This window comes from Macaca nemestrina, chromosome 6, assembly GCF_043159975.1.
Source record: "Macaca nemestrina isolate mMacNem1 chromosome 6, mMacNem.hap1, whole genome shotgun sequence".
Classification (NCBI taxonomy): domain Eukaryota; kingdom Metazoa; phylum Chordata; class Mammalia; order Primates; family Cercopithecidae; genus Macaca; species Macaca nemestrina.
This window is the reverse complement of record NC_092130.1, coordinates 25,993,022-26,012,203: the sequence shown is the minus strand read 5'-3', so window position 1 is coordinate 26,012,203 and position 19,182 is coordinate 25,993,022. Positions and strand designations below refer to the sequence as shown.

At 46.9% G+C, this 19,182-nt stretch overlaps 1 protein-coding gene and 1 long non-coding RNA gene across 4 annotated transcripts in view; one reads left to right on the top strand and one right to left on the bottom strand.

The window, feature by feature from the left end:
* LOC105482624 (polypeptide N-acetylgalactosaminyltransferase 10) overlaps window positions 1-19,182 on the top strand; it is a 274,728-nt gene that overhangs the window by 229,603 nt on the left and 25,943 nt on the right. For all 3 annotated transcript variants that reach the window (XM_071098176.1, XM_071098175.1, XM_071098174.1), the window contains exons 6-7: window positions 3,845-4,028; window positions 9,979-10,096. In XM_071098176.1, the coding sequence (XP_070954277.1) occupies window positions 3,845-4,028; window positions 9,979-10,096 (302 nt within the window). The remainder of the gene's footprint in view (window positions 1-3,844; window positions 4,029-9,978; window positions 10,097-19,182) is intronic.
* On the bottom strand, window positions 668-6,366 carry LOC139363728 (uncharacterized). The gene is made up of 3 exons (XR_011624557.1): window positions 6,320-6,366; window positions 4,812-4,954; window positions 668-784 (listed from the first exon to the last, which is right to left on the bottom strand). It is a non-coding gene; the product is annotated as an uncharacterized lncRNA (long non-coding RNA).

Below are 19,182 nucleotides of genomic sequence, written 5' to 3'. Positions count from 1 at the left end.
TGCTCGAGATGCCCCCAGCACAATGCCAGGTGCCATGAGGGATTCAGAAGCTCAGGAGTGCTCAAAATTAAAATCTAACCAGTCCTGTGCCTTCATTTGACAGAGAAGTTAAGACTCAGAGAGGAGAACTGACTTACCCAAAGTCACACAGCATATCTGCATCTAGTGATGTGACTGCTTTCCTCAGATTATTTCATTTTATTGCAAAGCAAGCCCATGCTGTTTGCTGTTAATAGCCAAACTGTGGGGGTCATCATCATGTCAACTTAGAAGAGTTACCATAGACTGTGCTGCCACTGTGAGCCAGGTAGTTATAAGCATTATCTCTAATTCTCACAAAATCATGCAGGTCATAAGTATACCCCTTATGTAGTAAACTAAGGTTCTGAGATGTTGAATGACTCGCTTGTCCCCTTGGGCCATAAGTGTCAAAGTCACCATCTGTCGGGCTCGAAAGTCTCTTCTCCTTCGCAGTTATATATTGCCTCCCTGTATTCACTTCCTCTTAGACAAGCGTTCCTGGCAGATATCAGGGAAGGGCTGTAGAGAGGGCAGCATGATCCAGGAGCCCACCACCACAGCCTACAGACAGATGGGAGATGGGAAGACTGGAGGCTGGGTGAAACATGCCTGAATCAGGCCTGAATCTTGAGGAGTTCGGTTTTGACGAGGGCAGTGTGCTGGTTCTGACAGGCAGACACGGAAGAGGAACTGTCCCATTGAGACTGGGAGTCAGGTGGAGGACACAGCCAGGGCTGGAGGCAGACTGGGGAAGAGTTATCATCTGGAGAGAAAAATGAACTCCTTAAGAAAGGATGGGTAAGCTCTCCACTATAGAAAGCTTAGGGAGCAAAGAGGACTGAAGTTTAGGGCAAACTTGAGTGTGCATCGGAATCACTTAAAAGACTGTGAAAACACAGATGCTGGCCCCTATCCACAATTTCTGATCCAGGAGGCCCGGGGTGGAGCCTCACAAGTTGCATGCTACCCAGCTCCCAGTGATACCAGTGCTGCTGTTCTAGGGACCATACTTTGAGAAGCACTGGTTAGGGTATGCCACCATTCAAGGGAGAGGACAGAAAGCAGAACCCACACAAACACACAGAAAGATAATCCCGCAAATCTGTAACACAGATCAGCAAGGAACTTTCTTATTCGATTCTGTGCTTCCGACCCCAAGGGTCTAGGATCTCACTGGGCTGGGGAAAGGATATAACCCAGAATTTCTGGTAAACTGTTTATTTAATTAAACCAAGAGATATTCTGCATTTGCCTCTTATTACTGAAAGAAAAAAAAGAAAAAGAAAAAAGCCTCACCGTAAATTGCCTAATTTATAGTCCTGAAGGAACAACGCATTTGTAGGGTCATTCGGTGACTCATAAAGAGAATGAAGTGGTGGGGTTCGAAGCTGAGCTTGTAGTCTAAATAGCCCTTAACTCTGTTTCTATGGAAATATATGAGGGCAATTTTCATAATCTGCAGACATACACGGAAGAAACATCCCCTTGTTGGTTTTTTGTTGTTGTTTCGTTTTTTGCTTCTTCCAATAGAAATGTGAACCACTAGCGTAGATTTAAAAGTCTGTCCCTGCTAATATCAGCAGCTGACAGAGCGCATCATGGCTTTTGTCTGTGAAACCATTAACACCTCCGTGCACAGCTCACTCTGCCTCCTTTGGAGAACACACATTTCTGAGCCTAAGGAGGATTCATTCCCCTATGGAAAGCCACTGTTGATCATCATTTCCTTCATCATCATCATCATCATCATCATCATCATTATCATTATCATTACAATTGCTCTCAGAACCCCTTCACTTTCTCAGGCACATTGACATTTGAATTTGACCGTTGCCTGGTAAGGCAGGCAGACCAGGCATTATTATCCACTTTTTGCAAACGAGAAAACCGAGAGGCACGGAGTGAGGGAGATGTTCAGCCTTCCTCTCCCGCTTCTGAGCTGCCCTCAGTGATCCTGGTCACAGAGAGCATCGCCGAGTGCCAACTATGTGCCAGAGGCTGCACTGAGCGCCGTGGCTCTGTCATCCCACTCGGACCTCACAGAGACCCCATGAGATAGGTGCTGTCTTCCTCCCCTTTGTCAGCAAGGAAATGGAGGCTCAGAGACATCAGATAGTCTTATCCAAGGTTATACTGCTAAGAGGTGAGAAAACCAGGATTTGAGCCTGGGCATTCTGTCCCCAGGTGGGCACAGTGCCTTAGAACACTGCCTTCCAAAGCTACCTTGACCTCGTGCCTCCCACAGTCAGCCAGCAGCCAGCAGGGCACTGTGTCCTCAGTCCCAGCCCTTCTTGGACTTGAAGTCCGCTGAACGGCCATGAACGATTAGATGGGAGGCCCTACTCTAGATCTTTCCCTGGAGGAGATTCTTAAGCTTCATTAAGAATCCCTGGGCAATCTGTCCACACGGCAAATCCAAGTCAGCCTCCAGAGATTCTGATTCAATGGGCCTGGGTCGGGGGCAGGCACATGAGTTTTTTAAACACACCCCCAGGGGCATCTGGCACTGATGGCCCCTGATCCACATGTGGGGGTACGCTGCCAAAAACAGTATTTCTCAAACTCTTTAAACCATGTGCCCCAGTAAGAAATACCTTGGGCATCTCAATCCAGTACACAGATATACACACTCATGCAGTATGACTGAAACATGTTCCTGAAAGAGTATCACCTGTCACAGTATCCCTTATCACCTGAAATGCAGCCTGATATTTAGTATTGTTTTTTGGTTCATTACAAATGCACGCACAATCAATTTCATGACCCCACCTATGGATCGTGCCTTGCAGTTTAGAAAAAAGCAAAAATGCTGTTTTCTCCCCTGGAAGAAAAATGTGCTATCACTTGATGAAGGAAGCTTGGGCCCCAGGCAGCTGCTGACTGCCCTGGCCCTACCAGGCTCCCATTTCCAAGCCTTGAATTTGACTTCTGGTCCAAAGCAGCCAGGCACTGAGAATAGCCCACTTGTCCCCCACAGCGGATTCGGGACCCAGTAGCTCACTGTTACCCCCTGGCTGTGGTCAGGGTTTCTTGGCACAAAGAAGAAAGGCAAAGCAAACCAAAGCTGGAATTATGTTGGTAGGTTGGACAGACTCAATTTTCTAGAATCAGCTTCCTCCATTTGCCTTTGGAATCACCCAGCCTCTGGCATCCCTGCAGGGTGATGGTCCACCAGGCCCTGCTTACATACCTCCAGTCTTGAGGGCTCAAACTTCCTGGGGCAGTTCATTCCCCCATCCATAGTTCCAATGATTGAAAAAGTTGAGCTGAATTCTTGCAAGGAGGGCCATTTGCTCACTGATTACAGCCTAGGGTGCCAGTGAGCTGTTAGGGGCACATAGTCTGCTATGAAGGAAAGTGCTGGGGTGCCTGCTGCTTTGGGCCGTAAGTCAAGCTCAGGACTTGGAATGCGGAGCCTCGCAGGACTAGAACAGGGCCTTCCCAGAAGGAAACCTATCTTTTTCCATAGTGGTACTGATCATTAGGCTAATAAGGCATGCATGCTAAGCATTTTCAAACATACTGTGTTCAGTCCTCGTAATCTATGAGGCAGAGCCTCTTCTTAACCCATTGCACAGAGGAGAACACTGGGGTTTGGAGATATTATTTGTGCAGCTGACTCAGGGCCCCATTGATGGGAAAAGGACTGAGATGAGAACCCTGGTCCCTCTTGCTTAAAGCTTGCACTCTCCCTTCCCCCGCATGGATTGTCAAACTGAGGGTTCAGAGGTGTTAAAAATACAAGTAAGCTGCAGAACAGGATGGTGCACTTAGCTGCTCCCCCATCCTGCTTCATCTGATAGGCATGTCTTGGCTTCTTCAGACCGCATTGCTCGGAACCGCAAGACCATTGTGTGCCCGATGATTGACGTGATTGACCATGATGACTTTCGGTACGAGACACAGGCAGGGGATGCCATGCGGGGAGCCTTTGACTGGGAGATGTACTACAAGCGGATCCCAATCCCTCCAGAACTGCAGAAAGCTGACCCCAGCGACCCATTTGAGTAAGTATGAACAACCCTGGCTGGTCCCAGTGGCTACCCAATGACTGCTCCCAACACGCACACAACTCAGGATCACCATCTCCCTTAAAAGCCCAATGCAGAGGGTCCAGCTTCTCAGCCCCACTTAGTACCAAGTGTCAGATATCCCCAGCCAGAAGCACCATCCCTCCCAGCTTGTAACAACAACCTCAGCTCATGGCGCACCAGGCTGGTCTCCACCTTGCCCACTTCTGCACAGTTTGCCAGCATTGCCAGCAGGGGTGAGTGGTCTCTCATGCTCTCTTCCTCAAGCCTGGCATGCAATTATAACCATTGTCACCAGGTGCCCAGCCCAGTACTAAGCACATTACTCTCCGATCCAATTCAACCCCCTACAACTATATATGGTGAAAATTATTATCCATGTTTTCCAAATGGGGACACCAATGCTCCAAGAGCCTAAGTAATTTGCCCAGGTCACTAGGTACAAATGCAGGTCTGTCTGCCTGCTTCTGGAGCCAATTTTCCCATCATACTGCTATACCCAGTTGGAAGTGTTAGGAAAATAACAGTTTGTCCCACAGCAGAAGTTTGCAGGCTGGGGGAGGGTGATGGGCTGGACTCATAGCATCCTAGAATGTGAAGGCTGGAAGGAACCTACCAATGAAGAATTCAACCCCTTGCAGATGAAGAACTAAGGCTCCAGAAGGAGGAGCTCTGTGAGTGGCTAAGATGGAAATAGAGCCCAGCCCCTCTCTGGTGCTCCAAGCTCTGGAAAGGGCTTCTCCCCAGTAGTAGGCTCACCGTCCTTGCAGCTGTCCTGTGAGCTGTTCCAGCTCTCCTGCAACAGTTGTGGAAAAGATCTCTGGATACAAAGCCAAAGCCCAAGCTCTCCTGCTGTATTAGTTTCCTATGGTTGCTGTGATAAATTACTATAAACTTAGAAGCTTAAAACAACACAAATTGATGATTAAAACTCTGGAGGTCAGAAGCCTGAAATGAGTCTTACTGGGCTAAAATCATAGCATTGGCAGGGCTGCATTCCCTCTGGATGCTTTGGGAAGAATCCATTTCTCTACCTTTCCTGGCTTCTAGAGGATGCTTACATTCCTTGGCTTATAGCCCCTGCCTCCAACTTTAAAGCCAGAAGTATAGCATCTTTAGATCTGTTTCCCTCTCCCCACTTTCCTTCACACCTCTGCTTCCTTCATCACATCTCCTTCTGACTCTGACTTTCCTGCCTCCTTTTACTTACAAGCCCTGTGATTACATTAATGATATGTGATTCCATCAGGCTTGCCAAGATAACCTCCCCACCTCAAGGTACTTAACCTTAATCACATCTGTGAAGTCTCTTTTGCCACAAAAGGTAACATATTCACAGGTTCCGGAGATTCAGACACTGCCATAAATGGGGAGTCACACCGCTCACCACAGTTTGGCCCCCAGTAAACCACACTTCTCTGTGTCTTACCCTCCCCACCTGAGAAGCAGGGCTGTTGGAAGCTCAGCCATCTTCGTGGGCATGGTACATACATACCCAGGGCTCCTGAGAGGAACCCCTAACACTATGGGCCCCAGGGCAGGCTCAGAGATAGGAAGAGCTGGGCTTCTTTGAGGAAATGAAAGGTGGCCAGGACAATGGACCAGCCTGAGCCAAGAGTGGAGAGCAAGAGTGGATTCCACGTCTCCAGCAGCAGGTCAAACATTTGTGGTCTTCTCTTGGCCTCTTTTATCTTTTTTTCTTTTTTTTTTTTTTTTGAGATGGAGTCTCGCTCTGTCGCCCAGGCTGGAGTGCAGTGGCCGGATCTCAGCTCACTGCAAGCTCCGCCTCCCGGGTTCACGCCATTCTCCTGCATCAGCCTCCCGAGTACCTGGGACTACAGGCACCCGCCACCTCGCCCGGCTAGTTTTTTTTGTATTTTTTAGTAGAGACGGGGTTTCACCGTGTTAGCCAGGATGGTCTCGATCTCCTGACCTCGTGATCCACCCGTCTCGGCCTCCCAAAGTGCTGGGATTACAGGCTTGAGCCACCGCGCCCGGCCAAGCCTCCTTTATCTTAAACACAGTGGATCACTACTATTAGATCCCTTTCTGGCCCAAAGATATGATTTAGCCACGATCATATTATGCAGTCTGCTCCACCTTCCGTATACCTCAGAATCAATCCTCAGTTGACCTAAATCCTTGTAGAATAATACCAACACCAGCAGTAACTAACATCTGGCCTCTGTTGGCAAAGCAATTTCTACTGACATTATTGTGCATGATCCTCACAATAATGTAGGATCCTCAGGTGTTGGTAGAATTACCCTCATTTGACTGATGGAGGCCTTGCAGTTCAGAGACGAAACAAAACGTGTCCGAGTTGACATGACTGCAGAGGCTGAGGTAGAATAGACTGCTCCAGAAAATGGAATTTTCAGGGTAACCAAGGGGGTAATGGAACCTCCTTTATTGTTTGAACCTTTGCAATAAGCAGACTCATTGAAAGGTACTTAAGGACAGGTCTTGGCCCATCGTCGTCCTCGTTGCACAGTAAGGAAAGGTTAAGACTAGGTCATCCAGCTGGCCAGTAGCAAAGGCCCAGCTAGTGCCTTCTGGGGCTTCAGCCTCCTCATCTGGATATTGAAGTAGCTGGCCTGACCAGAGATCACTGGCTGTTGACCCATCACCTGGGGAGCTTGTAAACACACCCAGGCTTCCCTCAAGAGCAGTCACACTGGAGTCTGGGGGTAGGATGCAGGTATCATTGTGTTTTAAAGCTCCCGGGTGATGCTGATGTGTGGCCATGGTTGATAGTCACTGGCGTAGATGCTTTCTTAGGGGCCCTCCATCCTCTCCCATGATTCCTTCCAGAAGTCTCTTTACTTGGACAGAACCCTCGGAAGTGGCCACTAGAGAAATTCTGGTCATTTTCTACACAGCTTCCCACCTTCCCACTTGATGGTAGAGTGCCCAGCAAGTGGGCAATCTACAGGCACAGCATGGTGCAAGGATGTTTAAAAGACATGGTTTCAATGGCCGACCCCACTTTCAGTAATAGCTTATCCACTCACTATGAGCAAATTATTTAACATTTTTGATTTTCAAATATCTCCATCCGAAAAGGAGACTAATATTAGAGCTTTGTGAGAGCTAGAGATGGTGTCAGTAAAGTGAGTAGCACACACTGGACCCTCAGAATTGTTACTAGTATTGCCGAACACAGCAGAAACCGGAACAGGCTGGGCAGAGAGGCCTCTCTCTGGAGGCAAAGCCTCAAGCATCCCAAATGCCTTACGGCTGATATCCTACCTATTCCGCGCAACTCCTCAGCCCCTGCCCCTGCTTTGACCCAGGCTGATTTTCATGTGCAAAGCCTCGATTTCAGTCTCCCATGAAGCACCAAGTCAGAAACACTGTCAGCCTTTCCAGGCAGTAGATTTGTGGCTCCAGCCAAAAAAAAACCAGGACCCCCCCAGTCTCCAGAAGACAAAGGGGAGTCAATACCTTATTTCTTTATAGTACTGGGTACTTTTAGAACTATTCTAGCTGTGTTGATCCATTCTCACACTCCTACAAAGAACTGCCTGAGACTGGGTAATTTATAAAGAAAAGAAGTTCAACTGACTTGCAGTTCCACATGGCTGGGGAGGCCTCAAGAAACTTACAGTCATGGCAGAGGGGGAAGCAAACACATCTTCACAAGGCGGCAGGAGAGAGAAGTGCTGAGCGAAGAGGAAAAAGCCCCTTTTAAAACCATCAGATCTCATGAGAACTCACTCACTATCATGAGAACAGCAGCATGAGGGTAACTGCCCCCATGATTCAATTACCTCCCACCAGGTACCTCCCATGACACCTGGGGATTATGGTAACTACAATTCAAGATGAGATTTGGGTGGGGACGCAGCCAACATATCACTAGCAGTGTGGGATAGGAAGTATAGCCATCACTCTGTTGTTTAGATGGGGAATAGGGCTCAAAGAGGTTAAGTCAGCACTGTCCAATATAATACAAGCCGCATATGTGATACTATCTTTTTAAGGTAAAGAGAAACAGGCAAAATTCATCTTAATAATATATCTTATTTAAACCAGTATATCTCAAATATTATCATTTTAACACGTAACCAACACTTTAAAATTATTGAGTTTTTTCATACTGTTTTCATCCTAAGTCTTAGAAATCTGGTGTGTATCTCACACTCACAGCACATGTCAGTTCACACCAGTCACATTTTAAGTACGGAGTCATCACCTGTGGCCAGTGGCCTCCTTCCTGGGCAGCGCAGGGTTAACCGTTAAACACTGCATCTCAGGTCACACAGCAGGTTAAGGAAAGCAGAAATGAGAGTGAGGGTTCCCAATTCTCATGCCCTATTCTTTGCATGCATCACCTGCTCCTCCAGTGTTCCTGCCTGCCTGGAGGCAGTATATTGTGGTGGCGAGGGGTGTGAACTGTGGCTTAGGTTAGAGATTCACATCCCAGCAGTGCTGCTTTGTAGCCATGGGGCCTTGAGCAAGTTCCCTGTCTGCACTCCAGTTGTACATGTGTAAAATGGTGATGATAATGAGGCCTGCCACATGAGGTCGAGGTGAAGAGTAAATTCATTTTATTAATGAATTAGTTCAATACAGCACCCGGCATATTCAAGCCCTCAGTAAATATTCAGGGGCTCCCCTTTTAAAGGAGTCCTGCCTGTGCTGTAAAGGCTCATCTGCTACTGGAAGGATGAGCTGCTTGGGCAGCTTGTGGGTTGACTAAGGGCTTTTTTCGATCAGCCCACTTCCCATGAGTTTGCACTTCCAAGGACCAGGAGGGGGAATGGAGGTTGCTGCTGGAATGTTTGGATTTGAGGGTTTGGAGTTTTCCAGTGGAGCCAGACAAGGATGTAGCCACTATGATAGATTTGCACACAGCAAACGCTGGTTGGCCCCTACCAGGTGCCAGTCTTGTGTGAGATACCCTGGGGGACGCCAGCAGTCAGCAGCATGACGTTTCCTCACTTAGCACGGTGCCAGGCGGACTTCCTGTTCCCGTGGGTACTGCATGATTTGTCGTCTCTGTGTCCTTGCTGACGTTGTTTTATCCTCCCCTCAGTGCCTTTCCCTCCCCCAAATTTCCTCTTGTCCAAACCACTTAAATGCCATCTCCCCTGAGCCTCATTCCTTGACCCTTGCCCCAGCCATCCTCCTTACCCCAAAAGCTGGAAACAGACACACTCCTTTCAGATTCCTATAATGTTCTGTGTGTACCTCCCAGAGTCCCTTATGCACCCTCAGTCTTGAGGGGGCTGCCCCAGTACACCACTATCCCCTGAAAGACTGATTGACCTCGAGATTCTTCCAGCACCTCCCTCACAACTGGCACGGGATGAACAAACTCATGAGAGAATGAATGAATGGAGTTAATCTTATCTCCCAGTTTAACTGAAAAGACAGAAACGGTGGCTTCTTCTGTAAACACCGAAGCAGAACAAACGTCCATGCTGGGCCTGCTGAGTAACAATTGTCAAAGGAGCATGTTCAAAAACAGAGTCCTAGGCTCCCTCCCGCGGGGATTGTTTCAGCAGGTCTGAGGTGGGACCCAGCAAGCTGTATATTTTTTCATCTCTCTAAGAGATTCTATAACAGACACACTTGGAGAGACCAACTTGGACCATTTAGTGAGAGGACTAACATGTACATATTTATGATGCAGCTACAGGTCCCATGTGGACAAAGTACTGTGATTTCATTTCACAAGTACTCTTAGGTGTTAATTGTGTAAAGGAACTTCGGGTCCCATTTGGTTAAAATGTAGCTCTTATGAAAGGAAGTTGTAGGCAAGAAAGGGGAATGCCTGGAAGGGCCTTGGATTCCCTGGAAGACACTTGGGCTGTGTTCAGGGGGCATCATGGAACACCATCACTGGGGGAACGGCATTATCAGAGAGCACGCGGCCAGGACATCTGCACCTTCACGCCGTGTTCTTCTTCTCTGACAGGTCTCCCGTGATGGCCGGTGGACTGTTTGCCGTGGATCGGAAGTGGTTCTGGGAGCTGGGCGGGTATGACCCAGGCTTGGAGATCTGGGGAGGGGAGCAGTATGAAATCTCCTTCAAGGTGAGCCAGCCCTCCGGACGCCCCCTTCTTGGCACAGCCTCCTGAGTGCCTGTCCCAGTAGGCGCCTCAGCTTCTGCCTGAGCTTGGAAAGACTGGAGGCCTCAGGGTTCTACAGCCCTTCAGCCCATCGGGTGAAGAAGACAGGGGCTCATGGGCCACTCTTTGTTGTGGTGCGGGGGGGAGGTGTGGGAGGGAAGGGGAGTACCCTCCAGCTGCCAAAGGCTGGTCTTCACCACAGCTCTGACTGGCATTTGCCTTGTGTCTTCTTAAGATGTTGGAATAAGGTCTTGTTTCTACTCAAGATGGCGGGTCTGAGATTGAGATGTCCAGGAAATAAGCAGTGGGCCAGAGAAGCTAGGAAGGCCAAACAGGATACGTAGGCCTAGAGGAGTGCTCTCGGTCACCCCCTCAAGTTTTCCCTTTTGTACCTGTTGCTCTAGGACTTTGACAAAGACCAGTGAGCATAAGCTCCAGTTGTAAAGTCACAGGCCTAGATTCAGATCCCAACTCCATCATCAGTAATTATCTGACTTTGAGCAAGTTAGATGACCCCCCTGAGCTTTCTTTCCTCGTCTGAAATAAGGGAATCATGATAACTACCTAGCTTACAGAGCTATCGTGAAGATTAAGTGCGAGCATGTCTAGAAAGTGCTTAGCACACAACCTGGGAACATGACCAGCAATTAATAATTGGTAGAAATTGTTAAAGTTTCAGTGAGTAAATACTTACTGTAACCTACTTGACCAGCCTATGGGCTCTAGAAGCTTTCTGACAGTACTGGTAAAGGAGTTACTAGTTAACTAATAACTAGTTAAGCACCCAAACTTCCAAGGCTGCATTCTCCACTTTATTTGTGGGAGTCTGTCTTGTTCTCAAGTGAAGGCTTGGACCTTCCGAGGGGAGGGTTAGCACGACCCATGCCCTTGTGGCTTGTCAGAGTCAGCTTCTAACAGCTTAGACCCCTGGCTAAGGCATATCCCCAACCCACGAGGGACAGATAACACCATTACTGAAATGACCCCTGTGAATACACAACTCTGATGCCCCCGAGTCAGGCCTCAACTTTCAATGCAAAGGACCATTGTCAGGCACAGTGAATTAAGGCTTTGGTATTGGCGCTAGAGTGCCAAGATCAGATCCTAGCTCTGCCATGTCCTGCCAGCTGTGTGATCTTGGGCAAGGAATCGTCACCTCACTGAGCCTCGGTTTCTACTTCCATAAAATGGGTTTAATGAAATGTTAATCCTCACAGAGTTGTTGAGAGGATTAAGTGAGACCATGCTTATTAGGTGCGTCTTAATAAATTATCCTGAAGATTATTATTGACACATTAATATTACTATCTGCAACAGTGGTTGGGTAGTTCAGAACTGAAGAACATAAATTCTTGATTAGCCAAAAAAAAAAAAAAAAACCTAGAATTCTACTGATGTTATTTAGGTTTGCAAAGCAGTTTATATCTTTTTCTTTTCTTTTTTTTTGAGATGGAGTTTCAATCTGCTGCCCAGGCTGGAGTGCAGTGGTGCAATCTCGGCTCACTGCAGCCTCTGCCTCCTGGGTTCAAGCAATTCTCCTGCCTCAGCCTCCTGAGTAGCTGGGACTACAGGTGCCCCACCACCACGCCTAGCTAATGTTTTGTGTTTTTAATAGAAATGGGGTTTCGCCATGTTGACCAGGCTGGTCTCGACCCCCTGACCACAGGTGATCCACCCACTTCGGCCTTTCAAAGTGCTGGGATTACAGGTGTGAGCCACTGTGCCCAGCCAGTTTATATCTATTTTAACCACCAGAGTTCTGAAGTTGTCTCCCATAAGGAGACCAGCCCCCCCCCCAATAAAATTAATATTCACGTAAGAGGGTAATATTCAAAATATGTAACAACTCTGATGACACAAGCACATACAGTCGGAACAGACACCAAGCTATAAACAGTGGCGCATCCACTCCAGTGTGTAACAAGCAAATTTCAGTCCTGATCATAGCTAACAGGACAGTGTGCCGAGCCCTTCACAAATGCTGACTGGTTTAATCCTCACAACAGCCTTAGGAGAGTGGTACCATTATTATACCCGTTTTACCAGGAAGGCAAGCAAAGCTGAGACCAAGGCCTCACACAGCCAGAAGCAGCAGAACTGGGGCCCGAACGCAGGTCTGCTTGACTCCAAAGCCCATGCTCTGACCTATTTTTGTTGTTGTTTAAATCATACCCAGACTGTTCTGAAAACCTGCCATGTTTTATGGACCTCTGCCTCACCCTTTCTGGGATTTTTTTTTCCTTTTTTTTTTTTTTTTTTTTTTCTTTTTGCCTCTTCTGGGATTATTCCTAATTTACTTGGATATTCTGCAACCTCTTAGTTAATGGAATTAATAACAGTCTAAGTCGGAAGTGGCAAATAGGGCCAGGAACAGTGGCCGAGGTGGGAAGATCTCTTGAGCCTAAGAGTTTGAGACCAGCCTGGACAACACAACATGACCCCATCTCATTTAAAAAAAAAAAAGAAAGAAAGAAAGAAAGAGAGAGAGAGAAGGAGGGGGAGAGGGAGGGAGGGAGGGAAGGAGAGAGAGAGAGATAGCAAATAGGTTTCTACTCCCTGCCTGGCCAACTCTGATGCATTGGTAAGGGCTGCCCCAGGTGGGTGTTGATATGCATTCTGAGGCATTCCAAGCTTACCAGTAAAGTGTAGTCAGTGGGGGAGGGATCTTCTTGTGTTTCACTCACTGCCATATCCCAGGTACCTAAAGCCTGGCCCAGCACAGAAAAGGCACTATGAGACCAATTTTTATGAGTCATAATTTTTATTATTGTATTAAATCCTTTCTAAAATTATATTTATATAAATTATAAATATTCTAAAACTATGTAAAATGTATAAAAGTCTAGTAGTTCTGATATAACACTGTCAGTCATAATTCTGGTTATCATTTTAAAATACTACATATAATAAAATAACTAAATTCGAGACCAACCTGGTCAACATCGTGAAACCCCATCTTTACTAAAAATACAAAAATTAGCCAGGCGTGGTGGTGCGTGCCTGTAATCCCAGCTACTCAGGAGGTGAAGACAGAAGAATTGCTTGAAGCTGGGAGGCCGAGCTTGCAGTGAGCCGAGATCGTGCCACTGCACTCCAGCCTGGGTGACCCCGTGAGACTCTGTGTCAAAAAAATATATATATATATCAAAAACTTTTATCAAATTTTAACTGTGATTATTCTATTTTTGTCACGTATTTAGAATTATTCTAAATTCTTGTCTAAAGGCATTTACAATAAATTCTAGTCCAACATTGGTTTTCATTAAAAAGACTCTAATAAATATAAGTATAAAAAATAATACAATTAAAAGTATACAAATATATATTCCAATTTTATTAAATATCATATTTTTTCAATCTACAACAGACTTTATTACTATGAAGTATATATTACTGTATAGAATCTATAATATCCTCATAATAATCCTATTAAAATATTGTATTAAATACAAAAAAAAGACACCATCAAAAACCCCCCACACATACTAATGAGAACTAAATTCAATCCAAAACATACTTTCCAAGAAAAGGCTAAAAAACACACTAGGTCTGATACAACTATAACTAAAAATTACCAACCTTCCTAAACAAGAGCCCTCCTAACTACAGAAGGCAATCAATATTAGTCTTATCAACACAAGCAGACAATTAATTTATGACCAAAAACTTTGTGAGATAAAGTAGTAAATGTAAGAGGCCATGTTTGCCCATTTCCCTTTGCCAGGAGAATTTCACAAAGCCCCTGACTCCGGGACACTGTGCAACAATCTGGAAAGATGTTTTAAAGGCAAAACAGGATAGAACGCATGGCCCCCCATGTCCCTTGCCTGAGTCACTACATTCCCTCAAAGATAAATGACCCTAGTCCTCGCCTTTCTCTGCTCATAAAATAACGTCCGACAAGATTAGTGACTATGCTTCTGTAATCTATAACCAGATGTACTCTAACACCCAAACCTTGATGTAGTATTACACATAAATCTTCACCACCTATGTATAAACTAAAATACGACATTGGAGGAGTCTGAGAGAACCTTTCTAAAAGCCTCCTCCTAGGCTACAGGCCTTGGTCTATAATCCTCAACAAGACTTCTAAATAAAACTAATTTTAATTCTTTAAAAGCTTCATTTTTTTTTCTTTAGTTGACAGCAGTTAATAAATAGTGGCTGAATACTCCAAGTCAGTGTGTCCCTGGCCAGAATCAGCCTCCAAGCTCCTAACTGGCTCCTTGGTCTAGAAGACCCCCTTCAGAAACCCCCTCTATGGAGAACAGTGAATGGAGAAAGATTTGCACAGAGGAATTTCTAAACCAGCCCCAAATGATTTCATTCTATGTGTTTCAAAGACCCCTCCACTGATGCTCATCAGGCAATTATGGCAGAACAAATGGCATTTTTCTCCACAGTTATTTACAATAGACGTGGTAATGAAGCCATATTGGAAGTCTCTCACCCGGGAGGGGGAAGGAGGCTGGCTTACATTTCCATTTGATCCAATTATGTCCATCACTTTCTGGAGGAAATGAGACGGTGTAATGAGGAGGCTCCTGAGGTCCGGAAGGGAGACTTTTCTCCTCGGGCTTTCTCTCTCCTGGCTTGGAAAAGCAGAGTTCCTGGAGCCAGCAACAGCCCATCTGCCAGTGCACTGTCTCCCAGGACCCTGTAGAAAGGCTGCCTGCAGGGCTGAGGGGAACAGGTGAGCCCATTCATCCCTGGCAGCGCCCTGCTGGAATGCAGGTGTTCTCTTTCAGCCAGAACCGGGCATTTACAAAGGACCAAATTCCCTCTGATTCATCTCTGCTAAGAGATCCCTTTTCTTGGTGACAGAGAGAAGCCCGGTCTGAAAGGCATGAGCGTATTTTCAGAAATTAAGATAAATCAACATGTACCTTCGCGGCTGAGGGCTGATTCCAGACCGAACTGTCTATCCTGATGAGAAAACCCCCAAAAAGTGTTCCAACAGCTCTGAAATTTCTAGAAAAGTCATTAACTTTCCCTTTCCCTCCCTCCTTCTCTGTCTGTCTCTCAGCAGAGCAAAGTTCTCACATGGAAGTCAGAATCTTCCCAGTTCTAGTGGTTGGACAAGTCTTTAACTCCATAGCCTAGCCTCCAGCTAGCTTCATGAGCTGGCCCTGCTGCTCTTCCTTCCCCCTTTTCCTCTTATCCCGTTGCATTAGTCTGGATTCTTGCTTACAGATAACCAAAACCCTGGTCAATCTGATTTAAGCAAAAACCAGAATTGATAGGCTCACACAACTGAAATTCCAGGATAGACCCTAAGGCCGGGCTGGATGCAGGGACTCACTCATCTCACTCGGGCTAGGTCTCTCTCAATGCCTAGGCCATATTTCATCTGAGCTGGCTTCCCTCTTAGGTGGGCTTTTTCTCATGGAGATCCTCAGCAGCCCGTGAAAAGAGAGTCTGCTTTTCCCATCATCTTATACAAGTCCCCAGGTTGAGTCTCATTGACCTGCTGGCCCCATGCCCATCCCTGAACAATACTGCGATTGTTCACCTGCAGTCACATGCCCATCCTGGAGCCAGGAAGGTGGGGATGGGCTAGTTACCCAAAGGAAAGTCCAGGTGCTATGCCCAGAAGGGAGAATGGATGTGGAGCAGGGCAAACCATAGATGTCTACCTTACCTGGCCTGACAAGACTGCATGTAAGATCCAGGCTTATGGGCCAGCCCCTCTCTGCAGGCCCACACTGTCCACTCCTGAAATGCCTTTCCTTACTCTGGCCAACTCTCACTCCTCTCTCCAATCTCAGCTTATATAGAAGGCTCCCCATGCTGCCTGGGAACCAGCCCATGTTGCATTCCCATATCCGTGTGCTCCCTGGAGGCAGGCAGGAGGTTTTGTCCACCTCTGTATACCAGTCTCTGGCCCACATCAGTGTTTGCAGTAACTGTTAGTGTGTTAGTGGCATCATTTCCAACTGATAAACCTCCTTGATACTACCCTTCCCAGACTTAGGAGGCCATCTTTGGACAATGGTGTATGGTGGGAAAGGTGCTCAGCAAGGAGGCTCTCCTTCCGTCCTAGGACCCTGGACCAGTTGTTTGACCTCCAGTCCTCACATCCCAGATTGTGCTGATACGATTTTCCTTCATACCCCGCAAGATAGGATCAAATGAGATGCTGTGTGGAAAGCCCTCTGATACACACAGATATGAGGGGTTGTGTTGGATTAGGGGTGGAGGCAGCAGGATGAGCAGAAAGGAAACTGCACAGTGTCCCCAGGAGGCCACAGTTAGGATATCTCCAACTATGAGATACAGGAGACAGAACGTATCCAACCAGGACAATGTGACCAAATTAAGTGAGAAAAATGTAGGCTTTGGGGCAATGTAAGTGGATCTATCTTTTGTGGATAGCAATTTGGCAAAATCCATTACATTTCAGAGCAAGCACATTCTTTGACCTGAAATTCCATGCCCAGGAGTTTATCCAAGACAGACAGCAGTGAGCAAAGATTTATTTGCTGAAGTGTCACTTACCATAGCAGAAGATTAAAAATGACCCAAATGCACATCCTTTGGGGATAAATAAGTTAGAGCATATCTAAACGAGAAAATATTACATAAAATAAATTGGAGGTCTCCACAAAAAAACATTTTTTTCAGACAGGATCTCACACTGTTGCCCAGGCTGGAGGGCAGTGATGTGATCAGAACTCACTGCAGCCTCAGCACCCCAGGGTTCAAGCAGTCATCCCACTTCAGCCTCCCAAATAGCTGGGACTACAGGTCTACACCACCACTCCCAGCTAATTTTTTAATATTTTGTAATGATGGGGTCTCCATACGTTGCCCAGGCTGGTCTTGAACTTCTGGCCTCAAGCAGTCTTCCTGCCTCGGGCTCCCAAAATGCTGGCATTACAGGTATGGGCCACTGCACCCAGCCCATCTCACTTCTGAAAATGACTCACAGTGCCATGAAGCCTTTGTCCCTGTTGGCCATTGGGGGTGGGAGGGCTTCAGAGTATAGCCGTCTCTTTCTACCTAATGTGTGTCTATAACATTGAATGTGTTCATCATAAGTATGTATTACTTCTGTAACCAGGAAAAGTTATAAGAAGGGGCCAGGCGCAGTGCCTCATGCTTGTAATTCTCACACTTTGGGAGGTCAAGGCAGGAGTATTGCTTGAGCCCAAAAGTTCAAGACCAGCTTTAGGCAACACACTGAGACCTCATCTCTACAAAAAAAAAAAAATTATTTTAATTAGCTGGGCATGATGGTGTGCTGTGCTCCTATAGTCCCAGCTGCTTGGGAGGCTAAGGTGGGAGGATTGCTTGAGCCTGGGAGGTCAAGGCTGCCGTAAGCCATGTTCATGACACTACACTCCAGCCTAGGTGATAGAGTGAGAACTTGTCTCAAAGGAAAGGAAAAAAAAAAAAAGAAGAAAATGTTGGGTTCTCAGCACTCCCAGCCCACCCTCCATCCATATACATTCCAGCACATTGTTTGGGCCCTTTGCAAGCTCTGAGATGAGATTCTGCACAAGTCAGCAGTGCGAGACTCCCAGGGAAGGCCTGAGGTCAGGAGTAACTCTGCAGGGTCTGCTTCAGGAGGCAGAGGTGGGCCCCACTGTCCTTGGCAAAATGGAGACAGGTACGAGGGTTCCATCAGGCAGGCTTGCAGAGCAAGGGGGTGATAGAAAGCCATGTGAGGGGACGAGAGGGAGGACACCCTCCACTGCAGAAGTCAGGAAGATCTTTGAGCTCGTTCTGAGAGGAAAATCCATTCTCTCGGTAGAGGAATGAAGACTCACAGGAGACTGGGGCTGGCTTTGTGTGATACTGATATGGTTACTGAAAGGCTAGCCCAGTCCCAGGCTACATGGACAGACTTTAAAAAAAAAAAAAAAAAACTCTGATTTTTTTTTTCCATAAAACTCAGTCGTATCAAGAAGACTAAGTGAAACAGGATGTGCGAAAAGAAGGCAGGACACACCCAGAAGCTGAGCAAGGGTAATATTGCGACCTGATGCCCAGAGCGGTTAGGTGACGGGGCAGGGTCCCTCCGCTGGAAGGTGGCAGTGCTAGGGCTAAATCCCAGATGCCCTGGCTCCAAGCCCAGTGCTCATCTCATTCCGCCTGGTGGTAAGAGTAGAGAAAAGGTGTATCCAGTCTAGAGAGAGGCCCGTGTCCCAGGAAGGGCCCAGAGGTCAGGACCAGCCCTGAGAGGGGTTAAGTTGCCACACAGGAGGGAGAAATGATTGCCAAAGGCCAGCCCAAGCACCAGAAGGAGATCCAGGGCCACCACCGGGCACCTGTATGGCAATGCATTTCCCCATCCTTTTCCCTGCCCCTACCAGCACCCTCTGCCTCGGACAGCTGCAGCGTGGCTGCCAGGAACCTGATCCTCATTTCTTTCATTCCCTGTGTTATCCAAGGATGCTGGAAATATGGTCTGATACATGCAGCATTTTTGTCCTGGGGCCACACATGCCCAGCCTGTGCAAGAGCCGTCTGCTGGGAACAGGGAAGGCGTTCTGCTCATGGCTCTCAGCAAGCCATTTGAAATTCCATGAGTGTCCCTGCCTGGGAGCCTGCTTCTCCCACCACTCCTCCAAGGAGGCGGCTCAATGGTCCGAGAGTCGCCTGTGTGTGTGTTACTCCCTAATCAGCACACACCTACCTCATGGTGCCTTGGCTCTTTCTTCCCTAAAAATGGTAATAAAATAACTTCTTCAAAAGTTTGTTGTAAGAACTAAATGGGATGATACATATATTTGGCCTGGAGCTAACCAAACAGGAGGTACTCAGTAAGTGGCAGCTGTTCTGATCATAACCCTCAGGTAAGGACGCAGAACAGCACACTATTACATACATGGCTTCATCATCAAACTGCCTGGGTTCTAGTGCAAATTCAATGAGCTAGGGGCTGTGTGACCTTGGGAAAGTGACTTAACCTCTCCTCTTTATATTATTTAGGGGATAGAATAATCTTTACTTCATAGTGCAGTTGTGAGCATGATATTAGCCAAAATATATTAAAAGCTTAACTCAGTGCCTGGAACATAATAAATGATCACTAAATGATA